Source organism: Bombus affinis, chromosome 7 (assembly GCF_024516045.1).
Source record: "Bombus affinis isolate iyBomAffi1 chromosome 7, iyBomAffi1.2, whole genome shotgun sequence".
NCBI classification, from domain to species: Eukaryota; Metazoa; Arthropoda; class Insecta; order Hymenoptera; family Apidae; genus Bombus; species Bombus affinis.
The window spans coordinates 9,793,819-9,819,763 of NC_066350.1; the positions used below are offsets into that span (position 1 = coordinate 9,793,819).

Genomic DNA, 25,945 nt, shown 5'->3' on the forward strand with positions numbered 1-25,945 from the left:
GTGCCAAGAAACACTACCAAGAAACCGATCGTTATTTGTGAACATTCACTTCGATCATGCTTAAACCGATACTTTGTTCACGTTCGTTTGTAACGTATCGATATTACCAACATTGATAATTATTCAGATTTTACGAAAAATACGAATACGAATATCACATACGGTGAAAACATAAACGCGCCATCAATTATTCGTAAACGTACCGCACGCGACAGTTTCGCGATTTCTTAAAGATACATACAGCAACTCGTATGTACATGATTTCAATGATCAAAGTACTTGATCGTCTAGAAAGTAACGTTCTACATCGACGACCTTGTTCCTAGGATCTACATAGGCGTCAATCGTAACAAGCATCTATCAACACCAGAATCAAACGCAAAAGCTTTGCTTAAAATGGATAGAGGGAGCTGGCTGCAGTTGTCAACGGCGTACGTGAACAGAAGGCTGGTCGATATGGGGAAAAAAGAATACCGAAAGTGACGATTACCGAGTAACACAATATTCATGATACGTACCGGGAAGAACGATTATTCCATGCGTTCCTCTTCTTTTCTATCTCGAACGAAAAAGAAGCACAATGACAGTTCACTCGCGATAATGGCAGATGCGCACGACGGCCTGTCACGTGGTAAAGGGTAAAAATTATCCGTTTGCACGTGTGCGCCTACTAACGTTTGTATGCATGCTTATACACGTGAATCGCGCGTGCAAGTGTACATTCATAGACGTGTGAATGTATCGCGTCGTTGAATATATGTGAACGTATATGTGTAGGTAGAGCGGTAGGTGTGCAAAAACGTTGCAACAACACGGCGCGTGGACGGTCGCGTCTGGACTGATCGTGGGGGTCGAGCCACAGGTGTCATCAGACGGCGGCTGCTCCACCCCTCTGCCCCCACTCGGCTTCCTCACCCGCCTTCAATCCCCACTCTCGTCGTTACTTTCACGCACACGTCTACTCGTGCCGGAGGAGACGCGTGCGCACATCAACCGGCTTCCTCTATCCTCTATAATCATGCAATATCATTTGCTCTACCCATGGCGCCTATGAACTGACCGAACGGCGGCACGTGCTTTGCATTCTATCTTACAAATGATATGGACAAGTTTTTCAAATTGATCTACATCGCTATTAGAATTAATAGGAACCATTAAGAACTTATCGTTTAATTATTCACCATGCGTTTAGAAATCTGTTTAAGCATCGATAATTCGTCAGTAGCTTGAAATATTACATAAGGTGAAAATCAGTAGATAACCAAGCTATTGTGGATCGAGCATTACTTATCGTATACTGTAAGCACTTCAGAAAAGATGGATACTTGAATTACTTCGGAAATACACACAAAATTATGACAGAAATAGATGAAGAATTTAGGCGGGAAAATAAAGGATGTTAAGTATTACTGAATATAAATGTTCGTAATTCAAATAGATATTTATTCAAAAACCAGTGTATTTCGTGGCAAAATGTATAACGTCAATTATTGACGCGGGAAAATAAAGGATGTTAAGTATTACTGAATATAAATGTTCGTAATTCAAATAGATATTTATTCAAAAACCAGTGTATTTCGTGGCAAAATGTATAACGTCAGTTATTGACGCAATGCTCATGACGTATTCTCACTCACCCAGTCGCACTCATACGAATTCCTCCCTCTCTGTGATTTATACTCTTTACTACTTATATGTATATATATTTTTCTTTATGTTTGCTTATAGAATATTTAATATTTTTCTCTCTATTTATTCATCATTTCTGTTTCAATTCGTATCTGTACACATAGTATCACTGAATTTATCCCTAACACATCTTGAAGAACTGTATTACATACATAAACATATGCATAAAATCAATTTGAGACTAGTCATCCGACACCAAGCAATCTTAGTACCAAAATAGTAACATTTATCTGGTATTGGTAATTTACAGTTGACGTACCAAAATAAACACAATGGGGTTTTATCTACACGTATTACCAATCCTTGGTGTAAAATTGTACGTACCCATACATATTTTAAACAGTACATATAATTATTGATAATAGCGACATAATTGAACGACTTATACATTTCTTGCATATCATGCGTAGGATCATTATACGCATTTGTATTAACAAGAATGAATGCAATGACGCTATGCGTACAATATATCATTGTAATGTTAGAATTATCGATAGTCTAATTACATATACAGTATGTGATATGGGTGCTTAGCCACTGTTTCAGCTATGCGGTACGTAATTTCCCACGCACCCAAATATTTGTTTTTATAAACGAGCTAATAATACGAGTTTTCCTTTCTAATTCGTAAAAGAAATCGCACAACAAATCACTCGTATCGATTTATTAAATTAAAATTAATAATCTGTTGTATAATTGTTTTAACGTTTCTTTGTACTATTTTTATAAAAATATTTACCGATCTTTAACGGGAAAAAGTTTATAAGTAGAACTATTTTCTTAGTTCTTACGAAGAGAAGGAGAAACTTATCGATTTCTCATTGCTAGCAAAGTCAAACTCGTATGATTGGCTCCAAAACAAATTGGCAACCTTTCAGTCGCCCTCGACTTCGTCGCGTGTCACTTGTGAGACTCGCACGACCGTCCTGGGAAACGGAAGCGCCACTCACTTCCTTCCTCATCCAAACGACTTTTTTTCTTTTTCTTAAAAGGATCTTAAGTATATGCAAAGTATGTGCAGATGAGAGAGAACCAGGCTACGTTGTTGTGGAAATTGTTCCAAAAATCATTCCGACACATCCAACTTCGTTAAACACGTGTAATAACCATAAACTATGAAAGTCAGTAAAAAATAATGAATAGTAGAAAGATCTACGTATTAGAAGCGGTTAATTTCTTTTTCTATCGCGTGAAACAAAAACATACTGTGAAAATTGCAACAATATAAAATATATATTCGTGATTGATTAATATAATTTTTTGAAGTAGTAGTAAATAGAAAATATAGCGCATAATTATACTTCGATTCAACTGTAAACACATACATCATGCTCTATACCATTGCTAACATTTAATGCAAATCTACGTCGCATAAGTAATTGATTTAGTCTTAAAAGTTAATGATTAAAGGGACACTCGTTATGTCCGAAAAGCCTCTTCTATATGTCATAATATATATACTATTCAACATGATATCATTTTTTATTTATTTTTATATTTGTAATGATGCTAAGATAAAATAATCTTGCGTTGTCTTCGGCTTAATCTGTGAAGAGCCACGTCGATAAAGAACCAAAAGCTACGGCCCTGTTGGGCGCCGAAACATCTGTAATTTCTAGACGAGACTGAAATTTTCATGGCGATATATCAGAAGTTTCCCAGGACGAATAATTCGATGACAAAAATTGGCCAACAAGTTTCTCTTCATTTTCAACGAAGTTACATTTCGTAAGAGTAAATATATATATAAAACGACATGTTGTAGAAATTATTTTTATATATATATATATATATATATATATAATTATTTTTATATATATATATATATATATATATAATTATTTTTATATATATATATATATATATATAATTATTTTTATATATATATATATATATATATATATATATATATAAAAATAATTTCTACAACATGTCGTTTTATAAACACGTATAATTAAAATGTACAATTTGTCCTTTAAGGCAAAAGTAAAATAAAAATTTGAAATCAAAAAGATAAAAAATGCTGGCCATTCTTTTCTGTCATCTGCTCGCTTCATTCGACGGACGCTTCTAAAATACTGCCAAAATTTCTCTACAAAAGCGAAGACCTCATTTCGGTTAAATTGCACCAATAAAGCATATGATCTACCTTAATCATCCTTTTTATTTTTAACAATACATCCCGTTAATTAGCAGCATAAAAACTTAATTTAATTATGTTATATTACTTAAAAAGAATTTAAATTTATTGTGCAGCCTAATCAAGAGACAAAAAAATTAAAAGCCTTGCTTCCAATAGTATCGTAAGGCACATTTTCGACACGTCCCAAGTCTCTCAAGTTTTCAAGCGGGGGATGTATTTTACGGGGACGAAGCCGGGAAGCGACTCGATAGATTGGCTATTACCCACGCTGTTATCGAGAAAAGTAGTCGCCATGCATTAAAATAAAACGAAACAAAAGATAAAGTCATTCGCCTATGTGTACTCAGAAAGTATTCTTGAAAAAACGTGTAAAAAAAGTACGTCTATATTTATTTTACATGTTCGTCGCATTAATTGCACGACAAAACTAGCATACATCAACTTTACCGTTATTAGCATATGTTCAAATCCATTGGATTTGATTGCATTCAGTTAAGAAACAACAGAAACTTATTCTGCTTCAACATTCTAAGAAATATCACACGACCCATAGTGACTTTTTAGTACATCCTCGACAAATAGCGCACTACTCTTCTCGGGTAGCGACAGGAAACAACGTTAGATATTGCAATAAATATGGTATAGTAAAAGCTTGAACGATGCACGCTCCGTTAGAACCTGGCTCTGATGTAAACAGCGGAGGCATCGTGTTCTCCGTAACCAAGGCGTTTAGCGTGTTTGTAGACTTCATTCGCTGCTGCAGCTAGCGGCAATGGCTGTTCTAATTGATCGCTCATACCTAAAGAGAGTCTTAAGTCTTTTTGCATGTGCTGAAGTGGTAACTGCGTTGGGAAACCACCCTCGATGATAGCTGAAAAATTAAACCACATTGTAGGTATCGTTCAACCAGATCTAAATCTCAATTACGCTCGATCAATAAAGAAAAGAAAGACCGTAATACCTTTCCCTTTGTCAAGAATGGCAGGACATGCCAATGATGTTAATTCCAATACCTCGAGGACATCCTTTTGCTGTAGACCGGCGCGATCTGCTAGAGCCATACTCTCGGCTAAACCAGCAAGAGTTACACCAGCCATCAGCTGTAGCACGAGATTCATTTTAGAAGCATTTCCCACCTCTCCAAGGTAAAAACTGTTTTTCCCCATTGCTTCAAAACATGATTGACATTCGTCGAACAGAGTTCGATCGCCAGCCGCAAGGATCACTAAAGTACCCTCTTGCGCTTGTGTTTTGCTACCCTGTACTTGGGCCTCTAAGTAACGGCCACCCTTTGCTGTTATTGCCTCGGCGATATCTTGAGATGTTTCTGCATCTATACCAGTCATCTCCACATATCCTTTTTCTGGAGATATTTCTGTAAGGACTCCACAATTCCCAAACACCATCTAAAAAAGATTATCCATATTTTTTATATCTGTAATAACGTCAAAAAATCTTATATAACAGGATCTGAAAGATAAGTCACGTTTTTTACTTACGTCTTTGGCAGCTTGAGGATCAGCCACACAGGAAAATGTAATATCTGCAGCGAGCACCACATCGGATGGCGTTAAACCTTGTTCTGCTCCAGCTTTTACAAAATCTGCACACTAACAGAAAAAAGAAATCGTTTAATGTAAATTTTCAAATTTTTTAACTTGAATTTGAAATTTTGAAAACTGATGGTACCAACCGATCGATGTCAAAGCATGTAAACATAATTTTATGTAGCACATTTTCTTGTATAACGAACTAAAGTGATGTATTTGAGTGAGAAACATTCTTGTACTTTACTTTTTTTTATTAAAAAATTGGGGCCCTATTGTTACGGCCTTGATAAATTTTGATTTAGCATCTTAGCGACATCGCTCGGTGCGACATGAGACTACGAACAAAGTCTAACGATAGCGGCTCCGGTAGATGTCGCCACAACGAGCCACTCGCCATTTGCACCGTTATTCTGGTCACGTAGGTTGTCTGAACGGCTTCGAAGCTAAACGTTTCCAAGCTTGCTTGCCACATCAGCAAACGACGCCATTGCATCATCTAAAGATATTTCCCGCATACGGCCAAAAGGTGTATCTACATATTTATTGAGATTTAAAGAATTATAAATTCGTTTAGTTATTCTCGTAACCTAGAAGGAATTATGCTCTGATGAATTTCTAGAAGTTTCGAAACATTCCAATATGTCGAGAATGTGTGATAAATCAATAGAAACCGTTAACATCATATTATCGAAGCAATTATGAAAACATTCATCACATGTAGATATATATATACATTACGATTTACTGACGACAAATGTGGTGATATCTGTACCTTTATTTTGTTAAACTTGACCAAAAACTATCATATATAATACTACATTTTATATGCGAAATAAAATTCTCTTTTAGATTTTCAAGCGTAAGTCGACGCCATGCCTTTACAATATGTAATGGCGTCATTACTCTTTACACGCGATCCATATTTTTCTATCAAATATATTTATATTGACTATTAAATCATATTTAATCGTATTAATATTACATTAGCGTAGTATATGTAATTTTTGTCTTAATTAATGTTTCTTATCGAATTTCGTATAATCATTAATGAATATAAACTCCAGTTGCTGAAAGAATATTCCTGGCATTAACGATTACGTATCTCGGCATTTCTGGATGTGACCAGTCATAAGTCAGTTGTGTTGTCAACAAAGAAACAAGGAACATAAGTAGTTTATTCTTTCGTTCCGGTCAATAAACAATCTTTGATTTGTGGAAGTTAAAATTTTCGAGAGTGGCCGCAATGAAGGTTCGTTTACTCTTATACCAACGAAGCAAATAATTCCGAACAAATTTGTCAGACGGCACAGAAGTAGCATCGACTATGTGAAACGAATATGAAAACTGATTTGCGTCTTCTATTGTTTCGTTGCACGTGCGCAAGAGTAATCGAGCAGGAAGTGTACATCGATCGTATTTTTGACCTGTATTATCTTGCAAATCCAATTTATTTCGGCAACTACATGAAATTATTCATGTAGTTGTTATGTAAAAACATATATAATAAGAAGATAATTTATCATTCAATTGATGAATATAATATGAACATATATATATATATATATTCATACAGTCAAAATATCATGAAAGTATTATTTCTTTTCTATACTTATGGACGTTATATCGTACATATGATTCAGTACGTCTCGGCCTATAGGCGATGTAGTTAAACCGTAAACGATAGAGGACAGACACTGAATAAGTATTGATGAAGAAATAGAAAAGAAGAGGTGTAAAAAATATTCCTGGTCAAGGAACTTTTATTTTTTCTTTCTTTTCTGTGGCATATGTATTGTGAGGCAAAGGTACGTCCACGCGTTCTCAATTGCTTGCATCGTTGCCACGTCCACATTACAATATGAGCCCAAATTGCAAAACTAAAAACTAGATGTGTATCTAAAATAGTTTTTGTTACCAATTTTACTATTTTAAATGTATTTGATCTATGTGAATTAAAATATGCTACTAGTATAGTTGAGTAAGTTGGTAAAAAATGTAAATGATTCTATTTTATAATTTTTATTTTAAACCTGAAAAGTTGTTACAGGTAGAGATATCACTATTTACGCTTAAACGTACCGAGGAATCATATAACAGGCTCAAGTTTATGCAGCTATACATATATACCAATGAATAACCTTGGAGCTTCAATCAACTTGCTTGCTTACTTCTACAAAGCAAGAAATTCAATGATTTTCAAAAACGAATACCATCGATTGAAAGTCCTCAAATTTTGATAACGCGATATCATAATTTAGATAATATTCAAAGCTCGCACCATGAATACATATGAATGATGTATTTTAGGTAATAATGATGTATATGACGCGTAACCGTATATAGATAGGAAAACATTCACTATTCTGCGCCATGAGCGATCATTTCAAATCTACGGAAATTCGTGGGTGGATGGTTATATACGCTAAACAGATTGCTGGTTTATTTAAACGACGGTGTGTAACGAAATACGATGGTACGCTAACTACAGTACATTCCTAGAATTCGTTTAAGTATTATTCCTGCTCGATTCATATTTCGCTAAAACTTTTATCACTCGATTCCAGATGTGCTTGGGATGATTCCAATTTACCAACCTAGTTTTTTCCCTCGTGTATCCAAGTGGCGCGCTTTTTTTTCAAGAAATAAACTGGGTCACACGATGGCAGCAAAGTGTGCGTATACACGTGTCCATCGACGAAGAGAATCGGACGAGTGAACAAGCACGAAAGCAACGTGCTAGAATATAAGTTGCAAAGGTGGCGGATATAGACGCATACAAGCAGTGGTAGAGAGGTATAACGACCTTTGCGGCTCACAGTGAACGTGCGGAAATCATTTGTATAAAATTTCTAATCGCAAAGTTCGCGCTATTGTTAGTCGGTACGCGACGCACGATCAGGAAATAAAATGGCAACAGGAGGAGCGTGAGAACTCACGTAGAGAGAAACGATTTGTAGGTGGAAAGAACTCCCACAACGTTTCAGCAATTACATATCTCGGATAAGTTGCATAGTTGCATGCATGTTTCATGTTGCTTAATAACAAAGAGTGACGAGTGTTTTATAGGTATATTTGTTATTTTATTACTTTTTTAATTATTTTGGAATTATTTTTAAAATCTCAAATGTGTCCTACACCGATTATTATTATCAGCGCAATCAAACCGGAAACTCGGCTAGCAATTAATTTCACCGAACTGCTGATACGACACTAGCAAGAACGAGCATGTCGAGACTAGAGGACCAGAAAAGCGAAGTGGAAGAAGGGTACCGTTTAGTAAGGGAGTAATTAGCGAGTCCCTAGGTAGGTTCTCGTGCAACTTACTGTGGAAATTCTACGGCTTGTTAAATGATGTAGTAGACAGGGTCCAAAATATTTTTGTGAATATTTTAAGAGTAACAAAAAAACTCGTAGAAACATGATATGATCTACTATTCATAATTTAGAAACTTTTAAAAGTTCTCCTGCTTATTATTCAAGGATCCCAGTTGTCATAGATTAAGAGACAATTTTGAGGAGAAAGTTACTTAAGCTTTTACAAAATTCTATGTTATTAAGATAGACATTATGAAGATAAGATAACATTCAAAATGTCGCGATCATATCACAAACAATAGTATCTTTTTCAGATAGAAACGATGCGCATCCCGATAGCTCGTGAGCCATAGTACGGTTAAAACGGGCGAATAAAGAGAACTTGAACGACACAGCCGTTCATTCAGACTATATGTATCTTGGGATACATTGTACTTGGTGTTCGTACGTCCCTGATCGTTCCGGTCTATATCTACCAATCCTAAAAATATTTATAAACGGTAAAATATAATACGAGCAATAAGGTACTATTATCGAGTACCGAACGACTCCATTTTAGTCCATTTATTTGGCTTTCCAATTATGCATATACTTGCAGTCAGATGAATAATTCACCTTTTAAAAATATCAAAATCGCGGTAGACTGGTAAAGGCCAAGGGAAGGAAGGCAACGAAGGACAGGAGCGACTAAAGGAAGCTTCGAAGCGAGCCTGCGCCGTCTAACCGACACGTATAAATAAAGAGTTGGATACCTGCGAGGTTGCCAGATCTCAGTAATATTGATCCACGAACCCGACACAGCCGTCAGCCGGGGGTCATACAGAGACACGTGGCAACATCGTCCTGTTCCCAGCTGATCGAGCTCTACTCACGTCTGCTCAACGGTCGACCGTGTCTCTCCGTTCCTTGGAGTTCTCTCGCTTCCGCACGAGCTCTCCCTCTTTCTCTCATAACTAGCAACCGGCCACTTATCGCCTTGCCTCAAATCACAAGCCTTTCCTTTCTTACATCGCTGCACTCAACCATTCCACTTTAACTCGAATACGAAGCGAATGCTTCCTTCCACTTGTTAACTATACATAGTCGCGAGCGATATTATGCAATAAAGAAAAGCGTTACGCGCCAAACGGACAAGTACACGTTGTGTTTGTTCGCAAGAATAAAACATAGGAGAACCTCTAACGTATATCTTCGATTCTCCTCTACTCCATTCTGCTTTCATCGCAGCAGACAATTTTATGCCAATTTTATACCCGAGTCGCTACCATCGAAGTCGAAAGAACGTCCTTTAAAATAGCTAGTTCTCTTTTCTTCATCGTTACTATCCGTCCGATACCTTTTGACCCTCCTAAACACCATGTGCCAACAGTGTTACGTAACAACAGTACCCAATTTGATACTAATGTAATCTTTAGTTATTTAGAGATTGAGAAACCGGTTCACGTAAATTCGTAAATATATTGGAATTGATGAAATGTTTTGAATCGATGTTTTCACGAATAAAATAATGTTCCGCTTGATATAAAGCAACTCTGTTTATCTTGCGCGATATTCGTGTTTCTCGTTTCGTGATAAACACGATTTATAAAAGCTCTGTAAATGCCATCAATCGACTTAAGGCATTTCCTTTGGAAGGATTCCTTCCTCCACTTTATTTATCGGTGTCATTACGTAACATATTTTTAGTCGATAAATCCATATTTATTTTCCATTTATGTTATCTTCCAATAATATCGAAGAATTATTAATATTGAGCAGTACAAAGATCAAGTGTCACGTTTCGCTGATGGGAAATCTTCTTTCATATTTTTTCTAATTAATTTACTATCGCAATATCACATGAATCGTTCTCTGATAATGGCACTTGGAAATAATAAAAGAATTTTACGTTTCTTCCAGCTGAAGAAATTATATAATGGAAACTAACCAGAGACTTAAGAGAGTAGGATAAGAAACCAAATGGCCCTACCCCTACAGTTGCCTCCCTTGGCCATGACCGACGAGAGAGAGAAAGAGTGTGTGTGTGTGTGTGTGTGTGTGTGTGTGTGTGTGTGTGTGTGAGAGAGAAGTCTTCGCGCAAGCTATAGAAGTTTAGCAATCAAGGTCAAATTCAATCTCGTTACGACTATGCACACAAATCAAGTTTCGAAACAAATTACGAAAACGATCTACAAGGTGTCGCACGAATTACGCAATCCCTATTAATTCTGATTCAAGCTTAGGACATAATTCAATCAAACATTTGCCAAACTCACTCGCTTTGTTATATTTCATTGTGATAAAGCATTCCGTGATTTGTGACCTTGTTAAATTCTGTTTACGAGACACAACGAGGTGAAATTTGAAGTTGAAGCAAAAAAATAAAAAACGAAGTAAGGGAAGGAGAAAGCAGCCAAGGTAATCAAATATAATATACACAAATTGAGGCTTATCTAACATATCTGTAACTGGAGAATATGATAGAACTGTAGTTTCAAGCATTTGTTATCGCGTCGAATACATACATAAGCATATACGAGACTCAACTTCTAAATGCGTCATTAATATCGTTTATGCGAGCGAGTTTGTTTGTTCAAAGGTTTTTTTCATGCGCATCAATAGCGCATAATATTATATATGTACATTTAAATTTATATTTTTTGCTAATTTTAGAACACTGTGTATCTAGGTTGTGATGTTGTTATTAGTGACATTTCTTGCGTACTACACTATGGTTAATTTGAATACCTTTGATATTCATAAACGCGAAAAAGAATTTGTTAGAGATATAGGATTAGCATGCGATTGTTCAATCTACCCGAAGACCGTTCTCTAATGACTAAATTACATCATACTCCTCTCTCTCTACGCTATGCTTTTCTTCTTTACATGACGTAGAAAACTCGCTCTTATTGAGCCCTATTCAAAATTGAACGTTAGCTACCGCTGACGGAGCTATCATACCAAGGTCAATCTGGCAATTGTACACATGAACGGTTTAAACAAGTGATTTACAGGTGTGCGGTGGTTTTATTACGATAACGATTTTCGCATACTTTTGCTCCTTGCTCTAATGTGATTAGTTTTCTTGATAAAATGGAACTACAAACTTAATGATACTTTGCTCGATATCAATTGAAATTTGCATTGTCAGTACGTACAATAATTTGCAACAAATAGTTAAAGTAATGACAAATCGTTTTGTCAAGGTAATTAAAAATAATAAGTATATACCTAGCAAAGGAAAGAACAGATTTCTACAATATGTAATTTCATTACGTAAATGATGAGTAGCTCCTAGAAAAAAAAGTCCGAGTTTTAACAAAAATATCGGTGTTGTAGAAATCTGAAAGTCACCTCTGTTTTATAAATAAAGTGCTATATTTTTCCTATGGTATAGAGCAGACAGTTTTCAATAAACGTTCAGTGAAATATTTTTCTTCAAGCATTCTCTCAGTTGGAGCACTTTCGTTTCATATTTGCGTATCATTTTAACTGAACGCGATTGGTATACAAACAGACACGCTTTCGAATGATCTTTGTAATCGTGAAAATAACAATTATACTGCAAATACATAACGATGTTCTTGCATCGAGTAAAAACTGGGATCACAGATGTATACTAGATCGGTGTCACACGATAACCGAAACGATGCTTGTAAGATTCCAGGTGAAACTAATACCACGAATCTTATAATACTATATAAAAAAGATTCGTTTCGTTCCACGGTCTACTTGTATACGTTAATTTCTATGTTACCCGGAAACATACGTAAGAATCATACTTCATTGTGATTTCATTGAAATTTCCAATTAGAATTTCAAATACTTTTTTTATACTGAAACTGAATACCAAACTAAACTATAGACAATACGCGAAGAGACGAAGGAAATCGTATCGCACGTTACGAAATAAAAATTTCTTGAAAAAGAATTTGAAATTTTTTCGTTCGAGCAAAAGTAGTAGTAGTGACGCTGTTCATCAGAGTGAAAAGATGGCAGATAAAAATGTGTTAATTAATGAGCGTAAGAAGAATACTTAACGAAACCATAGAAGAACATATGCAGTAGAAAACACGTAATAAATAATAAGATTATAAAAGCACGTATCTGAATAGATGTAGTTGAGAATAGATAGAAAGAAATAATCCTGGTAAAGCTAGCGAGGATGTGGGGACAATGGGCAGGAATCGGGCTAAAGGGCTGTGTCTGGTTGTGATCGGGTTCCCCTGATGGGGCGGTTCGTTGAGCGCGGTGCAGAGCGGTGAGGTAGGTTTCGCGTCGGCGCGGTTCTTGGAGCTCGCAACGTTGCCGGTTTTCCGAGACGATGGTTACCACGAGGAGCAGCCAGAGTCGAACGAATCTTTCACAGTCAGTTTTTGCCTTTGATAGGCGACGGACGACGCTAAACGTGTCGCGATGCACGAGTGTGTCATGTGACATACGAAACAACAGTAGAACCTTTGCGTTGCTGTTGCAAAGTTTGACAGGGCCGGCACGTAGAAACAAATAGAGTAACTACACACGAAGAAATAGAAAAAAAAAAAAAAGAAAACGCAACGGAAAACAGCGTGTTATATGTGTGTGTGCGTGTGTGCGTGCGTGCGTATATGTGTGGCTCGTTTGAATGTGTTATCCATTTATATGCGTAGCTGGGCGCGCGCGAGTGTTCCATAGCTGTATAGTTAGCTGTGTGCAACGGTTATTGTATGCTGGCGGATTACCTTCCCGTCCAATTTCGGAACTCTGCAAGTCGTTCCATTAGAGCGCGCACAATTATGTTACCGGCTCAACACGGCAATAGCAGCAACACCACTGCCGCCACCATCAACAAATCCAGTAATTTCAGTACCTCCATAAGACACTGGGCCGGATTTTTTGCAAACGGTTAAGGATATACTACCAGTTAGCTCGTCGCTATCTCAAAGCCGAGACACTCGGTGCTTCGTGGCTTGTCCATGATCCTCGCTTAGGTACGTAACACAATAGAGAAAATACAAATAGGAAAAGAAAAGAGAAGAGAACAGAGAAAACAATCTAAAAAGAAAATAAAGAATAATATCATGTATGTAATAAACACGTTTCATATATTTTTGCAAAAGCATGTGTAATGCGTGCGGAAATCTCATAAAGAAATGACAATGTACGCTTTTACGTTAGCAGACCTGCTCCTCTTCTTGAGAAACTATAAATAATAATCATTGAACGTATATATCCGTTATTACTTGCTGATTCGAAAATAACGCAGAATTTTAAACGAATTTAACAGAAGAGCATTAAAGTCGATCGATTGGTAAATTTTGGATTTCGCGAACATACATCAGGATATGGGAATTCTTGGTTGTATGCGTGGAAATCGTCATATTACAGGTCATAGGAATGAGGGAGCGAGTTTTCACGTGGGACTCGTGGTGGTGGTTAATAGTCCTTCTCTTTGCGGTGCACGTTACGGATACGCAGGACGCAACGTTCATTACGGAAAAAACGTCGCCGTCCTCGCGTGTAGAATGTGCCACGGGTTGCGAGTGCTTGGACAATGGAAAAAGCCTACTGTGCCGGGAACGAAACTTCCTTGGACTCGGTCTGTCCAGGCAAGTCACCAATGTCGTGTTGAGAAACGTCGGAGCCGCTACCATACCCGTTTCCGCCCTCGAGCCAGCGATTCGTCTCAAGAGTCTCGCCTGGACATCGAGTGGAATCGAGAGGATAGAACCTGGCGCATTCCTCGCGACAACGTTCCTCGCACATCTCAACTTAGGTGACAATAGGCTGACGGAATTACCGTCAGACGTCTTCCATCCGCTGCAACAGCTACAGTACCTGAATCTCACCGGAAACCGGTTGACCACACTCCCGCGAGCATCATTCCAGGGTTTGGATTGGCTCGAGGAAATCGACTTGTCACGCAATCGACTCTCAGTACTTCCCTATCAAGTGTTCGCTTTATCCAAGTCTTTGGCACGGTTGGATCTTTCCGGTAATTTGTTGGTATCCTTGCCGGATCACAGTTTCAGGCCCAACAAAAATCTCCAGGAACTCGTCCTGTCCGCCAACAGACTCACCAAACTTCCACCCCGTTTATTTTCCGGCTTGAATCAATTGAAGATCTTGGAGCTGGCCGATAACGAGATCGATACAGTTCCGCGCGGTCTGTTCGGCGATCTCGTATCGTTGCAGCACCTCGATCTTTCTGGGAATCCTATCACGCGTTTGACAAGCATCACGTTCCACAGCCTGTCGAATTTAAGATGGCTCAGCTTGAAGAATCTACCGGTCACGGTGCTTCCATACGATGTATGGCGACCAGTGAGGAAACTACGCACTCTATTGCTTTCCGGGACAAGACTAGAGGCCCTTCGCAACGAAGACTTGAAAGGATTAGATAAATTAGAGACATTGGAAGTGAATAACAGCCCGTTACGCGAGATCTCTCGATGTACCCTGGATCGTACACCGGCACTACGTAAAATCGATCTACGCGATAGCAATTTGACCTTCCTACCGGCAAACGTGGCACAGCTATCGTTTCTGAGCGAGCTGCAACTGCAAGGGAATCCATGGGCCTGCGATTGCCGTATGTTCTGGTTCGTAAAGTGGGCCGAAAGCAAGGAGCACCTACGAACCGTTTTTCAGAGTGGATTTCGCTGCGGCGACGAAATCGACGGTACTGCCGATATCCTTCAAACTCTTCGTTACTTGAAATGCGCACCGCCAAATTTGATATATGCTACGCCCACGCAGCAACATCTTTTATTAAACCCCGTGCTACTCGAATGTGAATTCAATGGCAATCCCACACCGTCATTAACATGGGTTACGCCGACGCTTCAGGTACTGCATTGGAATCCTGATCCAGCATTTCCCGACGCTTTTGTCGAACATCCTCCCGTACACGGATGGGAACAAAGTGTACCGTTTGTTGATGATGGTCGCATACGCATCCTCGAGAATGGATCTTTGTACATAGCGACGTTGCTCAGGCAGGATGTTGGACAATACAAGTGTTACGCGGTGAATCCGATTGCCAATGCCACCACCTATATTAGTTTGCAGATGAATCCAATAACATTAAACAGAATCAGGATCATGAGCATATTGGTAGGCGCTGCCAGTGCGACGGCCTTCCTTCTCCTAACGCTTCTCTTGCAACTGCTTCGTTATCTTTTGCTGAAGTAAGTATTTTCTCCCGTTTCAGTGCAATTCAACACCGATTATTATTATCGCTTGATGCATAAGTGCCATTGCGTTCGAAAATAATAATGCGCAGGTGTGCATCACCTGTGCTAGCTTCGTTACCTCGCGTACCTAGTCGATACTTTTTTTCTCTTCTGCCTTGTAAAATACATAAATGCATTGTATTCGATATATTCAATTGTAACTGCGAATTCCTGTGAAACTGATATCGTACGCGAATTATGCAATTTCTGTCGCTGTATATAAAATCGTTCGTTTCCTCTCGTTTCAGATGCGGCTGTCTAAACTGGTGTATGTGCTGTGGACGGGTGGGTTCCACACCTAGAGCAAAGCAAATTTACCAAATGTTGGATAATATCGAGCAATACAAGAGTCAGCAACTCGAGAGACTACGCGAGAATTACACTCAACAAGTGCATAGAATAAAAGAGAACTGTGCTCAACAAGTAGAATGGATTCGAGACAGCTACGAAGGTCAAATGAGACACATTAGAGACATACGGGACTACGGAACGAGCCACCTTACGGCTCTCAGAGACCAGTATTATGATCAGGTAACGAAACATTTACCGGAAAGTTCGTTATTCAACGTAGAATTATTAAATATCCTCCTCCTCTTCGCATTCGCGTAACGCCATTAGAGATTACTTTGAAACAAAGTTGTATGAGTTCGTCAAGTTTTAAATAATTTCCACAAAGAACGAAAAATATGTCAAAGGAAAGATCAGACGTCATGGCGTGAAAACGTTTCACAATGTTGTTTTTCTGATCTCGAAACAGGTGAGAAAAGTACGGGATTACTCGACGAGTCAGCTCAATTGGGTGCGAGAAAACTATGTCTTCCAGCGTAACAAGATAAGAAAGTTCAGCGCCCATCAGGTGCTAAGACTACGCGAGAGTTACAAGTATCAACAGCAAACACTGAACAAGGTACTAGAGAATCTACCGAACTTGTATTTCGATAATTGTCGGAGCGGCTCTTGCGGAAAGAGCGATTCGATGGTATTTGATACAAAAGACGATGGACCGATCCGTATGGATACTTACTTCAAGGCAAAGATCGACGATCTGGCGAACGGCGTTAGTTTGGAGGATGTCAATAGCGAATATTACACGCCAACGGAACTTTCGTCGACCAGTCCTCATGGAAATATAATGGAGGGGATCCATATAAACTACATCGAGGAGATGGGCCCACCGATTCGATTTGATCCGTTGTACAATGTATCGCCGCATTCGATAATTCTGCACAGTATCGACGAGGACGGAAGCTCACTGTCGGTGTACAAAGATGCAGACAATGCCAAGTCGGTTTTCAAAGGCTTGAGCAGCGAAGTCTTAGCCAAAGAGCCTAAAGAAACGCCAGAAAGTTTTGGTCTCCTTGCACCTAGCTCCAGTTTGCCTGACCTACCGCGTGAAACCAAACTTTAGACGAATTTGATGACAAGTGTTAACACAAAAGGGTACTAACCTTTCTTTATATAGCAAGATTACAATTAAGACGAGAATGTACTGCCACTGGATCATTATGTGAGAAAAATATAAAGAAGTGCCTCTACATCGGTAAGTGAGACTGTATTCGCAAGAACGAACGGTGGTATCTTTCTCTATCGTGGGACTTGTTGAAATCCGATTGTTCTTTGTTCGTCTTTTAAAATGTCTTTTTTGCTCCCTAAAAAATGCTTCAAAACAAAGATATACCTCGATGAACTATAAGAGAAGAACGCCTACGAGTATCAAAGGCTGCGAGTGTCCCTTTGCCAACATCGATCAAGCCAATGATTGTGTGTGCGTGAGTGTTGTTTAAGGAGAACTAAAGAAAAGACAAGAAAGAAAAAAAAAAATCGCGGACAGTTGCCAAGGATTTTTCTGTGATTCGATCGATGACCTTGTAATCTGTCCGCCCTTACACTTTGTGCTTTTTATCATTGTTGTTATCATCGCTCAGCACAAACGATAACAATCGACTACCGTTAGACAAAGAAAACGCTGGAAAGAAACGCAAGATGTCATAGTGTTACTGCCAACCCTGCCGTAAGCCAATTTCAAAATAAAAAGCTAAAGCTCACAAAACAAATTGAGAAAGCAAAAAAGAAAATAAAAGAAGGAAGAGACAGAACTGACGCGTGTATAAACGGGTCCGTACTAATTTTCGCCTAATTGTCAATTTCACTCGAAGGTCAACGATTTTGAAGAAATCGATCGATTCACTTTTATTCTTCTGTAAATAAATGTGCGTGTGACTTTATCAGTTTGCGGAGATGTGTGACTACAATTTTTATGAAATATCGAACTCAGTACCGGTATACACGATCGCTGAAGACTATTCACTGATCGAAGTCCGACGAAACCGATACACTGTTTGTTATTCCGTCTAGATTACATACTCCTCTTCACTTTTTTCTTTTCGCTTTCTATTCCGAAAAATTCGAGCGTCCAGACATTGGAACGTATGTTATCTTTTTCTTACTTCTCCAATGTCCGCGGATATTTTCGCTCTTTAAACCTATCCCCTGTTCGGTAAAATACAAATTGTTCGAAATATAGAAATATATAATGATTTAACAGAAAAAAAATTATCTTTGTCGAGAACAACACAAATACATGTACTTAATTAAATATCATCAGTAACACAGTTGTATCAATCTCGTTCCGAAAAGAAAAACTTTCGAGAAGTATCAAAGAAGATAATAAGTGATATTTCTAAATTCTTTTATCCAATCAAGCTTTTGTTACCACAATCCAACTGATACAAACACGTACAAAAAATTCTAGCAGATCTATAACGAAAATAGCCTTTTCTTAAATATCATACTCTCTATTTTTATATTATCCGCGTCTTTCCTCTTTAATATGACACGTGAACTGAATTTTAAATATCTAATTAAATTATACCGAGTTAACGATTTTATCTCGATTTTAATTATAAAGAGATCATAAAAAATTTGAGGATCCACATTTGAGATATTTGATTACTCGGATACACTAGCTAAAGTGGTTACGACGAGAGAGATCTGTAACCACAAGTGTTAAATAGAAGAATATCCTAATCACGATAATCATAATCAGCTCGAGAACGGCCCTATTATAGGCTTCGAACATCAGACCACTCCTTTTTCTTCGTCTGCTTTTCTATGTGCAAAATCCAAACGATATCGATCGCGGAAAAGAAGAACCGAGCATAGTTAGATTCTCATCATTGGTACGATGTTTTAAATAAGCTTATTAGATAATGCATGTTCTATGAGCTGTTGTACTTCCCTGACAATGTTTTACTCTAATTGGAGAAACTTGGAAAGATAGATCTGTAACCTTTTATATATCCAGAGAACCGTTCGTTGACGTTATATTATCTATTCCGAGTCCCTACTTTATCTATGTGATTAAAGTAACAAAGAAAAGAATAATACAATTATAAAATCTATCAATGTATTTGAAAGTTATAAAAAATTATTTTTTCAATCGTATAAACGATTATCTCCCTTTTCGTACGCATGCCACAAAGTGGTTCGAACGTATATGTACATCGAATTATCACTTCTTGAGTCGTTAGGAATATGCAAATTTTTTTTTTTTTTAGAATAAAATACGCTTAATTTGAAACGGGAAAGTAGAATAAAATTTTTCCCCTGCCATTAGATACAAAAAGTGTCTAAAGGTCACCCCAATTATTTTTTAAATTCACACTAAATTTATCTTGCGTTGTATTCTAAAGTGGATTCAATTGACTGTATATGATCGCAAATCAACCCTTCCAAAGGCACGGTAGTCATAAATTTGCCACCGTTTTCCGCGCCGAGAAGTGGTTCTCAAACGTTACAGTTTGACGCTGTACCGTTAATTCAACCGAAGAAATTAATATCACGCGTGCTATTCGATTTACTGAATTTCACTTTAGAATTTCTAACAAAACTGTGACGATAAAACTATACGATGCCGCAAAAAAGAATTTCATTCTATTATCAGAGTTCTCTTGTACAATAATTTATCAACTAATAGCATTAGCAAATCGACAAGTTACAAACTGTGGATTATAAACTTTTCCTTTACAATTTCAGAATTTTCGTTCACAAACGATAATCGGATAGCTATCAGATAGATTTTTCAAATTCACTTGTAAAATTTCATTTCACGTTACTATAAAAATATTTCACTGTCGTACGAAGGTATTTATTAACATTAGTAACTCGTAACTTGTCAAATTTCACTGATAATATTAGTTCAATTGTGCAAAATAATCTAGGTTACTCCTTTCAAGACAAAACGACTTTCCTGTAACGAATCACGTTCGATAACTGAAAAGATGATCGGACGCGTATACGTAATCAAAGTTGATGTATATATTGTAAGTTTAATGCGTAGAAAATGCTGCGCGCATGCAATCCCGTTTCTTAAGCAGTAGAACTTGCAGTTCGTGGTAATATATGTACGTTGAAACGCAAGAGATCCCGATTTTCTTTCTTTTCAAATCTTTTCCCTCTCTTCTGTGCGTTGAATCGCCCCTCACGGCCCCCACCACACACGTTGCATGCCGGCGAAACGAATAAGACAACTAGCTAACGCATGTAACGGTGCTCCGCCGTTATTTTTGGAACGCTTCAGCGACTTGAAGGAGATAAAATTTTATCATCCCTCGAAAACGGGGACGCGACAGAACACGGCAAAAAGTATACATCACGGGATACAAAGCATCGTGCTGAAGCAAGAAACTGCTGTTACCGTGAATGACGCTGCGGGAAAACAAATTCGAGTCGCGTCTCATGACAGAACGAAGGAAAGCAAACCGATTAGGTGATTGGTGTGGCCGACGTGGATCTTAGCGGTGGTATGGAAACGTGCCACACGCGAGTCGGTTTTTAATTGCCCTTTCCGTATACCGATGCGCGCGTGCGCCGTCATCTTATAATTACATTACGTTTCGTACGAAAAGTATCGCGTCACTCGAATCTCGTGGCAACGTTGTAATAAACTTGTCATTGTAACATTTCGACAGTTTGTCACCTTCGTTATCTAGACATTTTCGTTATCAAAAAACCGGTTTGAACGAAATATAGTTTACATTATACATCGACGTATAATGTTAATTTTTCAAGGCGAAAATCAATATTTCTATTATTGAAAATGCTTTTCTCATAGAAAATTTCATCGAACTTCGATATTGTATATATATATATATATGTTAAAATTTCACTTGTTATCTTCGAATAATTATTCGCTGAAGCGCACGCGATCAAAACCCGTACGAACGTACGTTAAATATATCTGTAAGATCGGGAAATCGAAGAAAAGTTACTTCTATGCGATGAAAGTCTGAATGTTTCTCTTTTAAGCAAAATGTCGTAATACGAAATAACGAAGACTTAATTACGTGCTTTTAAGATTTGCCCAAACGAAATTACGTTAGGTATCGCTAAAAGTTGTTCCTTAAACGTTTATTTTCGATGATGAAATCGGAATTTATATGTCATATCTATCGATCCAAGGAACTGATTATAGGATTATCCATTAATCGTTAAACACTCATTAACGTTCTTAGATATACAAATTAGGTGGCTACAGATGTACTTCATCGGAACAATCACTCGTCAAAAATAGGCTGTGGAATACCACGAGATGATTCGTTCCACGATACGTATTATGTGTAGCAAAATGAAAGATAATGTAAATCGCGCGTGTGCACTATATTTTGTTATATTAAATATTCAAATTGCGCGTAGTTTTTCAATGAACAAAAGTTCCTGCTACGAAAATACGATTTCGCGGTCTTTTCAGTGCTTTTGGTAGTTTGTATTTTTTTGCATATTTTATGCCTGCTACTAAAAACACGTGTTACGAATGCCAATAAGAATTTGTGAAATATTTATTTTTGGAACAATAATACTTGTAGAAAAAAAAATTAGAACATTTTCTTGAAAAAAAAAAAAAAGATTACTTCCACTCTCTTGTTCCTGTATATTTATATATATATATGTATTCCTTCCTTTTCTACACTTAAATCAAAGAAATTACAAATCACCGGGAATATATATATTTTTTCAATATTATGGATTTCGTAACGATAAAATGCAAAGGAAGAAGTCCCAAAAATGTTTCAACTGATACATATCCCACTTCTTCCATCGAATATCACGCGATAGTCAGAGTTATTGAATTACTTTACAATTCAAATAAGTAGGTACCTGTGCCCCTGTAGAATTTTTCATTTTTCGCCTGATAAATAATTTAGTTTTTTGTTACCATCTTAATATTTGTTTTCAATAACAACTTAAGTAGTTTTAACCATAAGCTGAACATGCAGCATGATCAATAAACGAGATTGTTTATCAAAATATCTTCTTTTTCTTTTTTCCCTAACTTCCACAAAACCATTTAAACATTTTATTGAAAAAATAAACATCATTCGCGAAATTTTCCATGACAGAATTGAAATTGTCAGAGCAATAACATCTTGTTAATTGAAGGTAGGATACGAAGTAGGAAAAACGAAACACGGCCATATCATTTTTGCTGACAATGCAACAATAAAATTGATAGCGAAGATCATGTTTAGAATTTGCATAAAATTAGATATATTCAGATCATATATATTCTGCCGAAAAATGAAATTTCAATTTTTTCTTAATGCAAATTCAAATTTTATGTAATTATATGACTGTTTGAAATTTAATTTCAAAATAAAAAAGTATATCAAATATATCTATTTTTCAATTGGTAAAAAATAATTAATATCTTTTAATAATTTTATTGCCTATTGTTCGTATTCAATTTATCATGTTAAAATAAAATTAATCTTATAAATTAGCGTTAATAATTTATATGAAATGTGACCTCTTTTTTTATAATTATGAAGATATCACTTACGACAATAAAACAATCATATTGCAATTGTAACTGCATTACAACATAAGTAAATGAATTGCACATACCTTTTCCTGCGTCCGATTCCATACAATCACGCTGTGTCCACTGTTGATTAGGTTTTTTACAATACCACTTCCCATGATTCCCAAACCAAGGAAGCCAAATTTCAAGTTTGAAGGAAGGATGTTCTTTTCTTTAAGTGTTTGCGACAATGTTTCCACGTCCAAAGGAGGTGTCACCTATTGTATTAAGTAATAACATATTAACGATTAATATAATTTCAAGTACCTATGTAACAGTAAACTACATTTCGAGGTTAAAAAATAAGAATAAATAAACATAACCATCTTCTTTAAATTGAAAAAACATTAAAACTCCTTTAAGATATTAACAAAATTTAAACACAAAACAAATTACTTTGAAATACAATTTAGAACTTGACTGTAATACATTTTTTACAGTTTTCATAATATGATATAGCTTTACAAATACATAGATAATGATAAAAATGATTCATGTATGATTAAAAAAATACATTACTTCATAAAAATAAGATTTTTGTTGATTAAAAATCTGGAATTTGTGTTAAATGATACTAGTTTTATATCGATGGAAAGGAATTAAAGAAGGCGTAATATTGTTGTTGTTTATTTATTTACATGAATGGGTAAAAGTTGTTGGAATTTAGTGCTCTAAAAGACGCAAGTTCCTGTTCCTAGTGAATATTCAATTAAAAATATTTACTATTATAATTTAATCTTTTTCGAATTAAGAATAGTTAAACAATATCATAAGAGAAAACTTCTTTAAAAAAATATACTTTTGTATATGCCAATCGTGGAATAATAAAGTAAAATATACTTACAGGTCTAGCAATATTCGCTGGCCTGTTAAGGAGAGTTGATCCTGATTTTCTGAGAGGGGTAGAATGATTTAACGCAGGACTAATGCTGCCAACTCTATTACTATTACTTGTACTTGATTCTCTCCGTTGCTTTTTGGCTGGACGACGGGTATCACTTGCACCAGAGTCCAATCTTTTAGTTTTTGGTGTTTCCTAAACCAATGGTTTTGTGTCATATTTTGTACTGCATATTAATTCCAGAATATGACGCTTTATATTCATATTAATAGCATGATTTATTAAATTTAATTTATTAAATTGTAATTTCAACGAATCAAAATGCATATATTTTAATTCGATTGTTTGTTATAATATGTAATATAAATCTAACCTTACGAGGTTTGGATGTTTTTACTATATTTTTCTTCTCAGATATGCTCTCTTCTTTAAGCCTATCGAACAAAGAGTCTGGATCTAAGCCATCTTCAAACACCTAGAGCAAATAATACTATAATGAATAATATATAGCTAATAATTTTTTATAAAATTTTTTTTTAATATACTGTAGTAAGCAATAATAGTTATAAGATATTTATAAAACATATCATATTTTTATAAATTTCACTGTATCATATATATCACAGAAACATGTATATTAAACAATTTTCATTATATTCATATAGCTTACCTCTCCATTAGCAATAAATTCCTCTATTGCTTCTACTGCATCTTTAAATGCACCAGACTTACTAGACTTTACCAGAGTATCTTTGTATTCTTGATATGGTTTTATATTAGATTCTTCTATCCATGCGCTACAATAAATATTTATGTAAATTTCAAAAGTTAATATATTACAAAACATGAAAAATAAGTAACTTCATCCAAACTTACTAATTATTTGTTCCAAAGAAGAAAATACATTGAACCGGCCCCTTCTTAGTATTTGTAGGTTTCTTCAAATCCTTTGAAGGATTAGACACCTTAAGATGTCATGGAGAAATTAGTATTTAGAATAAAAATGACAATAAACGTATTCTCCATATTTGGTAACAAAATAAAAGTATAACATCATATTTGTAAATAACTATTAATAATACTCATAAATCTGTATCTCATGTGCATTATATTTCATGTTTTATAATAAACAATTAGATGTTATAAACATAAAAATGCAAATGTAAATAAAATATATATTGGTTTATTCATCGTAGTAATGTACTTATTCAATCAAATTAAATATTTGCAAATACGTAAATTTTAAATGTGTCAGTATTTTTCATTTAAATAATTTAAATATAAATACTGGATAAATACTACATGTTGAATATAATTTAAAGGATAAAATTATTCAATCATTTCAGATTTTATTCATAAACTACATATAAAATAGAAGCAAATAATAAATAGATTATTACGAATAGACATATAATTTATAATCAATTATATGATTTACTCAATTTGCAAATGAAGAAAATCATAATTAGCGCGCGAATATTTTAGAGGGACTGATCTTGCAATAAAACCAAATTATTTGTTTCTAATAAGAAAAGAAATAATTTAAACAATAACTGCTTGGATATATGTAATGTAAACATAAAATTTAGCTTATCTAAGAACATCATGGGTAAATAACATAATTTAGGTTATATTTTTGTAGTCTGCGCGCCAATTTGAATTTAAAGGACGGATATAGTGGAAGATATGCAATAAGAAGTAACAGGAGCATAAAATATATCAATTTATAATAGTATGGTATACAGTTAAGCGGAGCACGAAATGTTCCCGCCAAAATGATGGCCGCGTTTGACTTCGTGGCGCGTACAACCAAGCAAAGTATAGTTAATATAGAACCGTTAGTAGTTAACTCTAACTTACCCGACCAGGCCAAGGCGAAAATCCTTTCATCTTGGCCCTGAAATCCATAAAGATATCAATTATTAATCACCGCCATTTGGATTGCACTATTTTTATTGTAAACATCCATTGATTAACACATAATAAGTACACACCATACAAGATCACCCAGCTTAAATACCTCCGACATAATAAACCTTCCCTATTGCTCTCACAATCGGCAAGCGACTGACTGAGGAGTAGAGCGTCGTTTGTGCATGACGACGTGATCCAAATACCCCCACCAACGTACATGACTCAAATGAATATCTTATTACCATTTTTGGGTTTAGTTAACCAAATAAACTATACCAATATATATTTATGTATTATTTTGACCAGATTTAATAGCTTTGTTAAAATAATAACATTTAAATAGTATTAACTTGTAATTGCTTACTTCCGCTAACAGGAAAAATTCAGATTTGTTAGATTCCCGTCCTACAACCTAATTCTCAACATCGTCTTATGAAT

The 25,945-nt window shown here is 36.0% G+C and overlaps 3 protein-coding genes and 1 long non-coding RNA gene across 5 annotated transcripts in view; 2 read left to right on the forward strand and 2 right to left on the reverse strand.

Annotated features, from left to right (window-relative positions):
• The window catches only part of LOC126918311 (AF4/FMR2 family member lilli), a 169,130-nt gene extending 168,276 nt beyond the window's left edge, over nt 1-854 (reverse strand). Inside the window, exon 1 of one of the 2 annotated variants that reach the window (XM_050726027.1) lies at nt 519-854. The gene's annotated coding sequence lies outside the window, so the exon portion shown is untranslated. Of the gene's footprint in view, nt 1-203; nt 302-518 lie in introns of those variants that run through there. The other variant, XM_050726032.1, reaches the window with a different exon arrangement.
• LOC126918327 (uncharacterized) lies at nt 153-3,360 on the forward strand. Its single transcript, XR_007711307.1, has 2 exons — nt 153-249; nt 327-3,360. It is a non-coding gene; the product is annotated as an uncharacterized LOC126918327 (long non-coding RNA).
• Nucleotides 3,361-3,835: 475 nt separating this feature from the next.
• On the reverse strand, nt 3,836-25,716 carry LOC126918631 (cytokine-like nuclear factor N-PAC). Its single transcript, XM_050726734.1, has 10 exons — nt 25,588-25,716; nt 25,454-25,490; nt 24,470-24,558; nt 24,264-24,390; nt 23,967-24,068; nt 23,597-23,788; nt 22,797-22,970; nt 5,332-5,442; nt 4,794-5,238; nt 3,836-4,703 (listed from the first exon to the last, which is right to left on the reverse strand). The coding sequence occupies exons 1-10, from the start codon at nt 25,620-25,622 to the stop codon at nt 4,504-4,506; spliced, it is 1,512 nt and encodes a 503-aa protein (XP_050582691.1). The 5' UTR covers nt 25,623-25,716; the 3' UTR covers nt 3,836-4,503.
• Nucleotides 12,632-20,312, forward strand: LOC126918630 (leucine-rich repeat and immunoglobulin-like domain-containing nogo receptor-interacting protein 2). The gene is made up of 4 exons (XM_050726733.1): nt 12,632-13,649; nt 14,047-15,848; nt 16,142-16,424; nt 16,651-20,312. Exons 2-4 carry the CDS (start codon nt 14,056-14,058, stop codon nt 17,299-17,301), a joined length of 2,727 nt encoding a protein of 908 aa, XP_050582690.1. The 5' UTR covers nt 12,632-13,649; nt 14,047-14,055; the 3' UTR covers nt 17,302-20,312.
• Nucleotides 25,717-25,945: the final 229 nt, after the last annotated feature.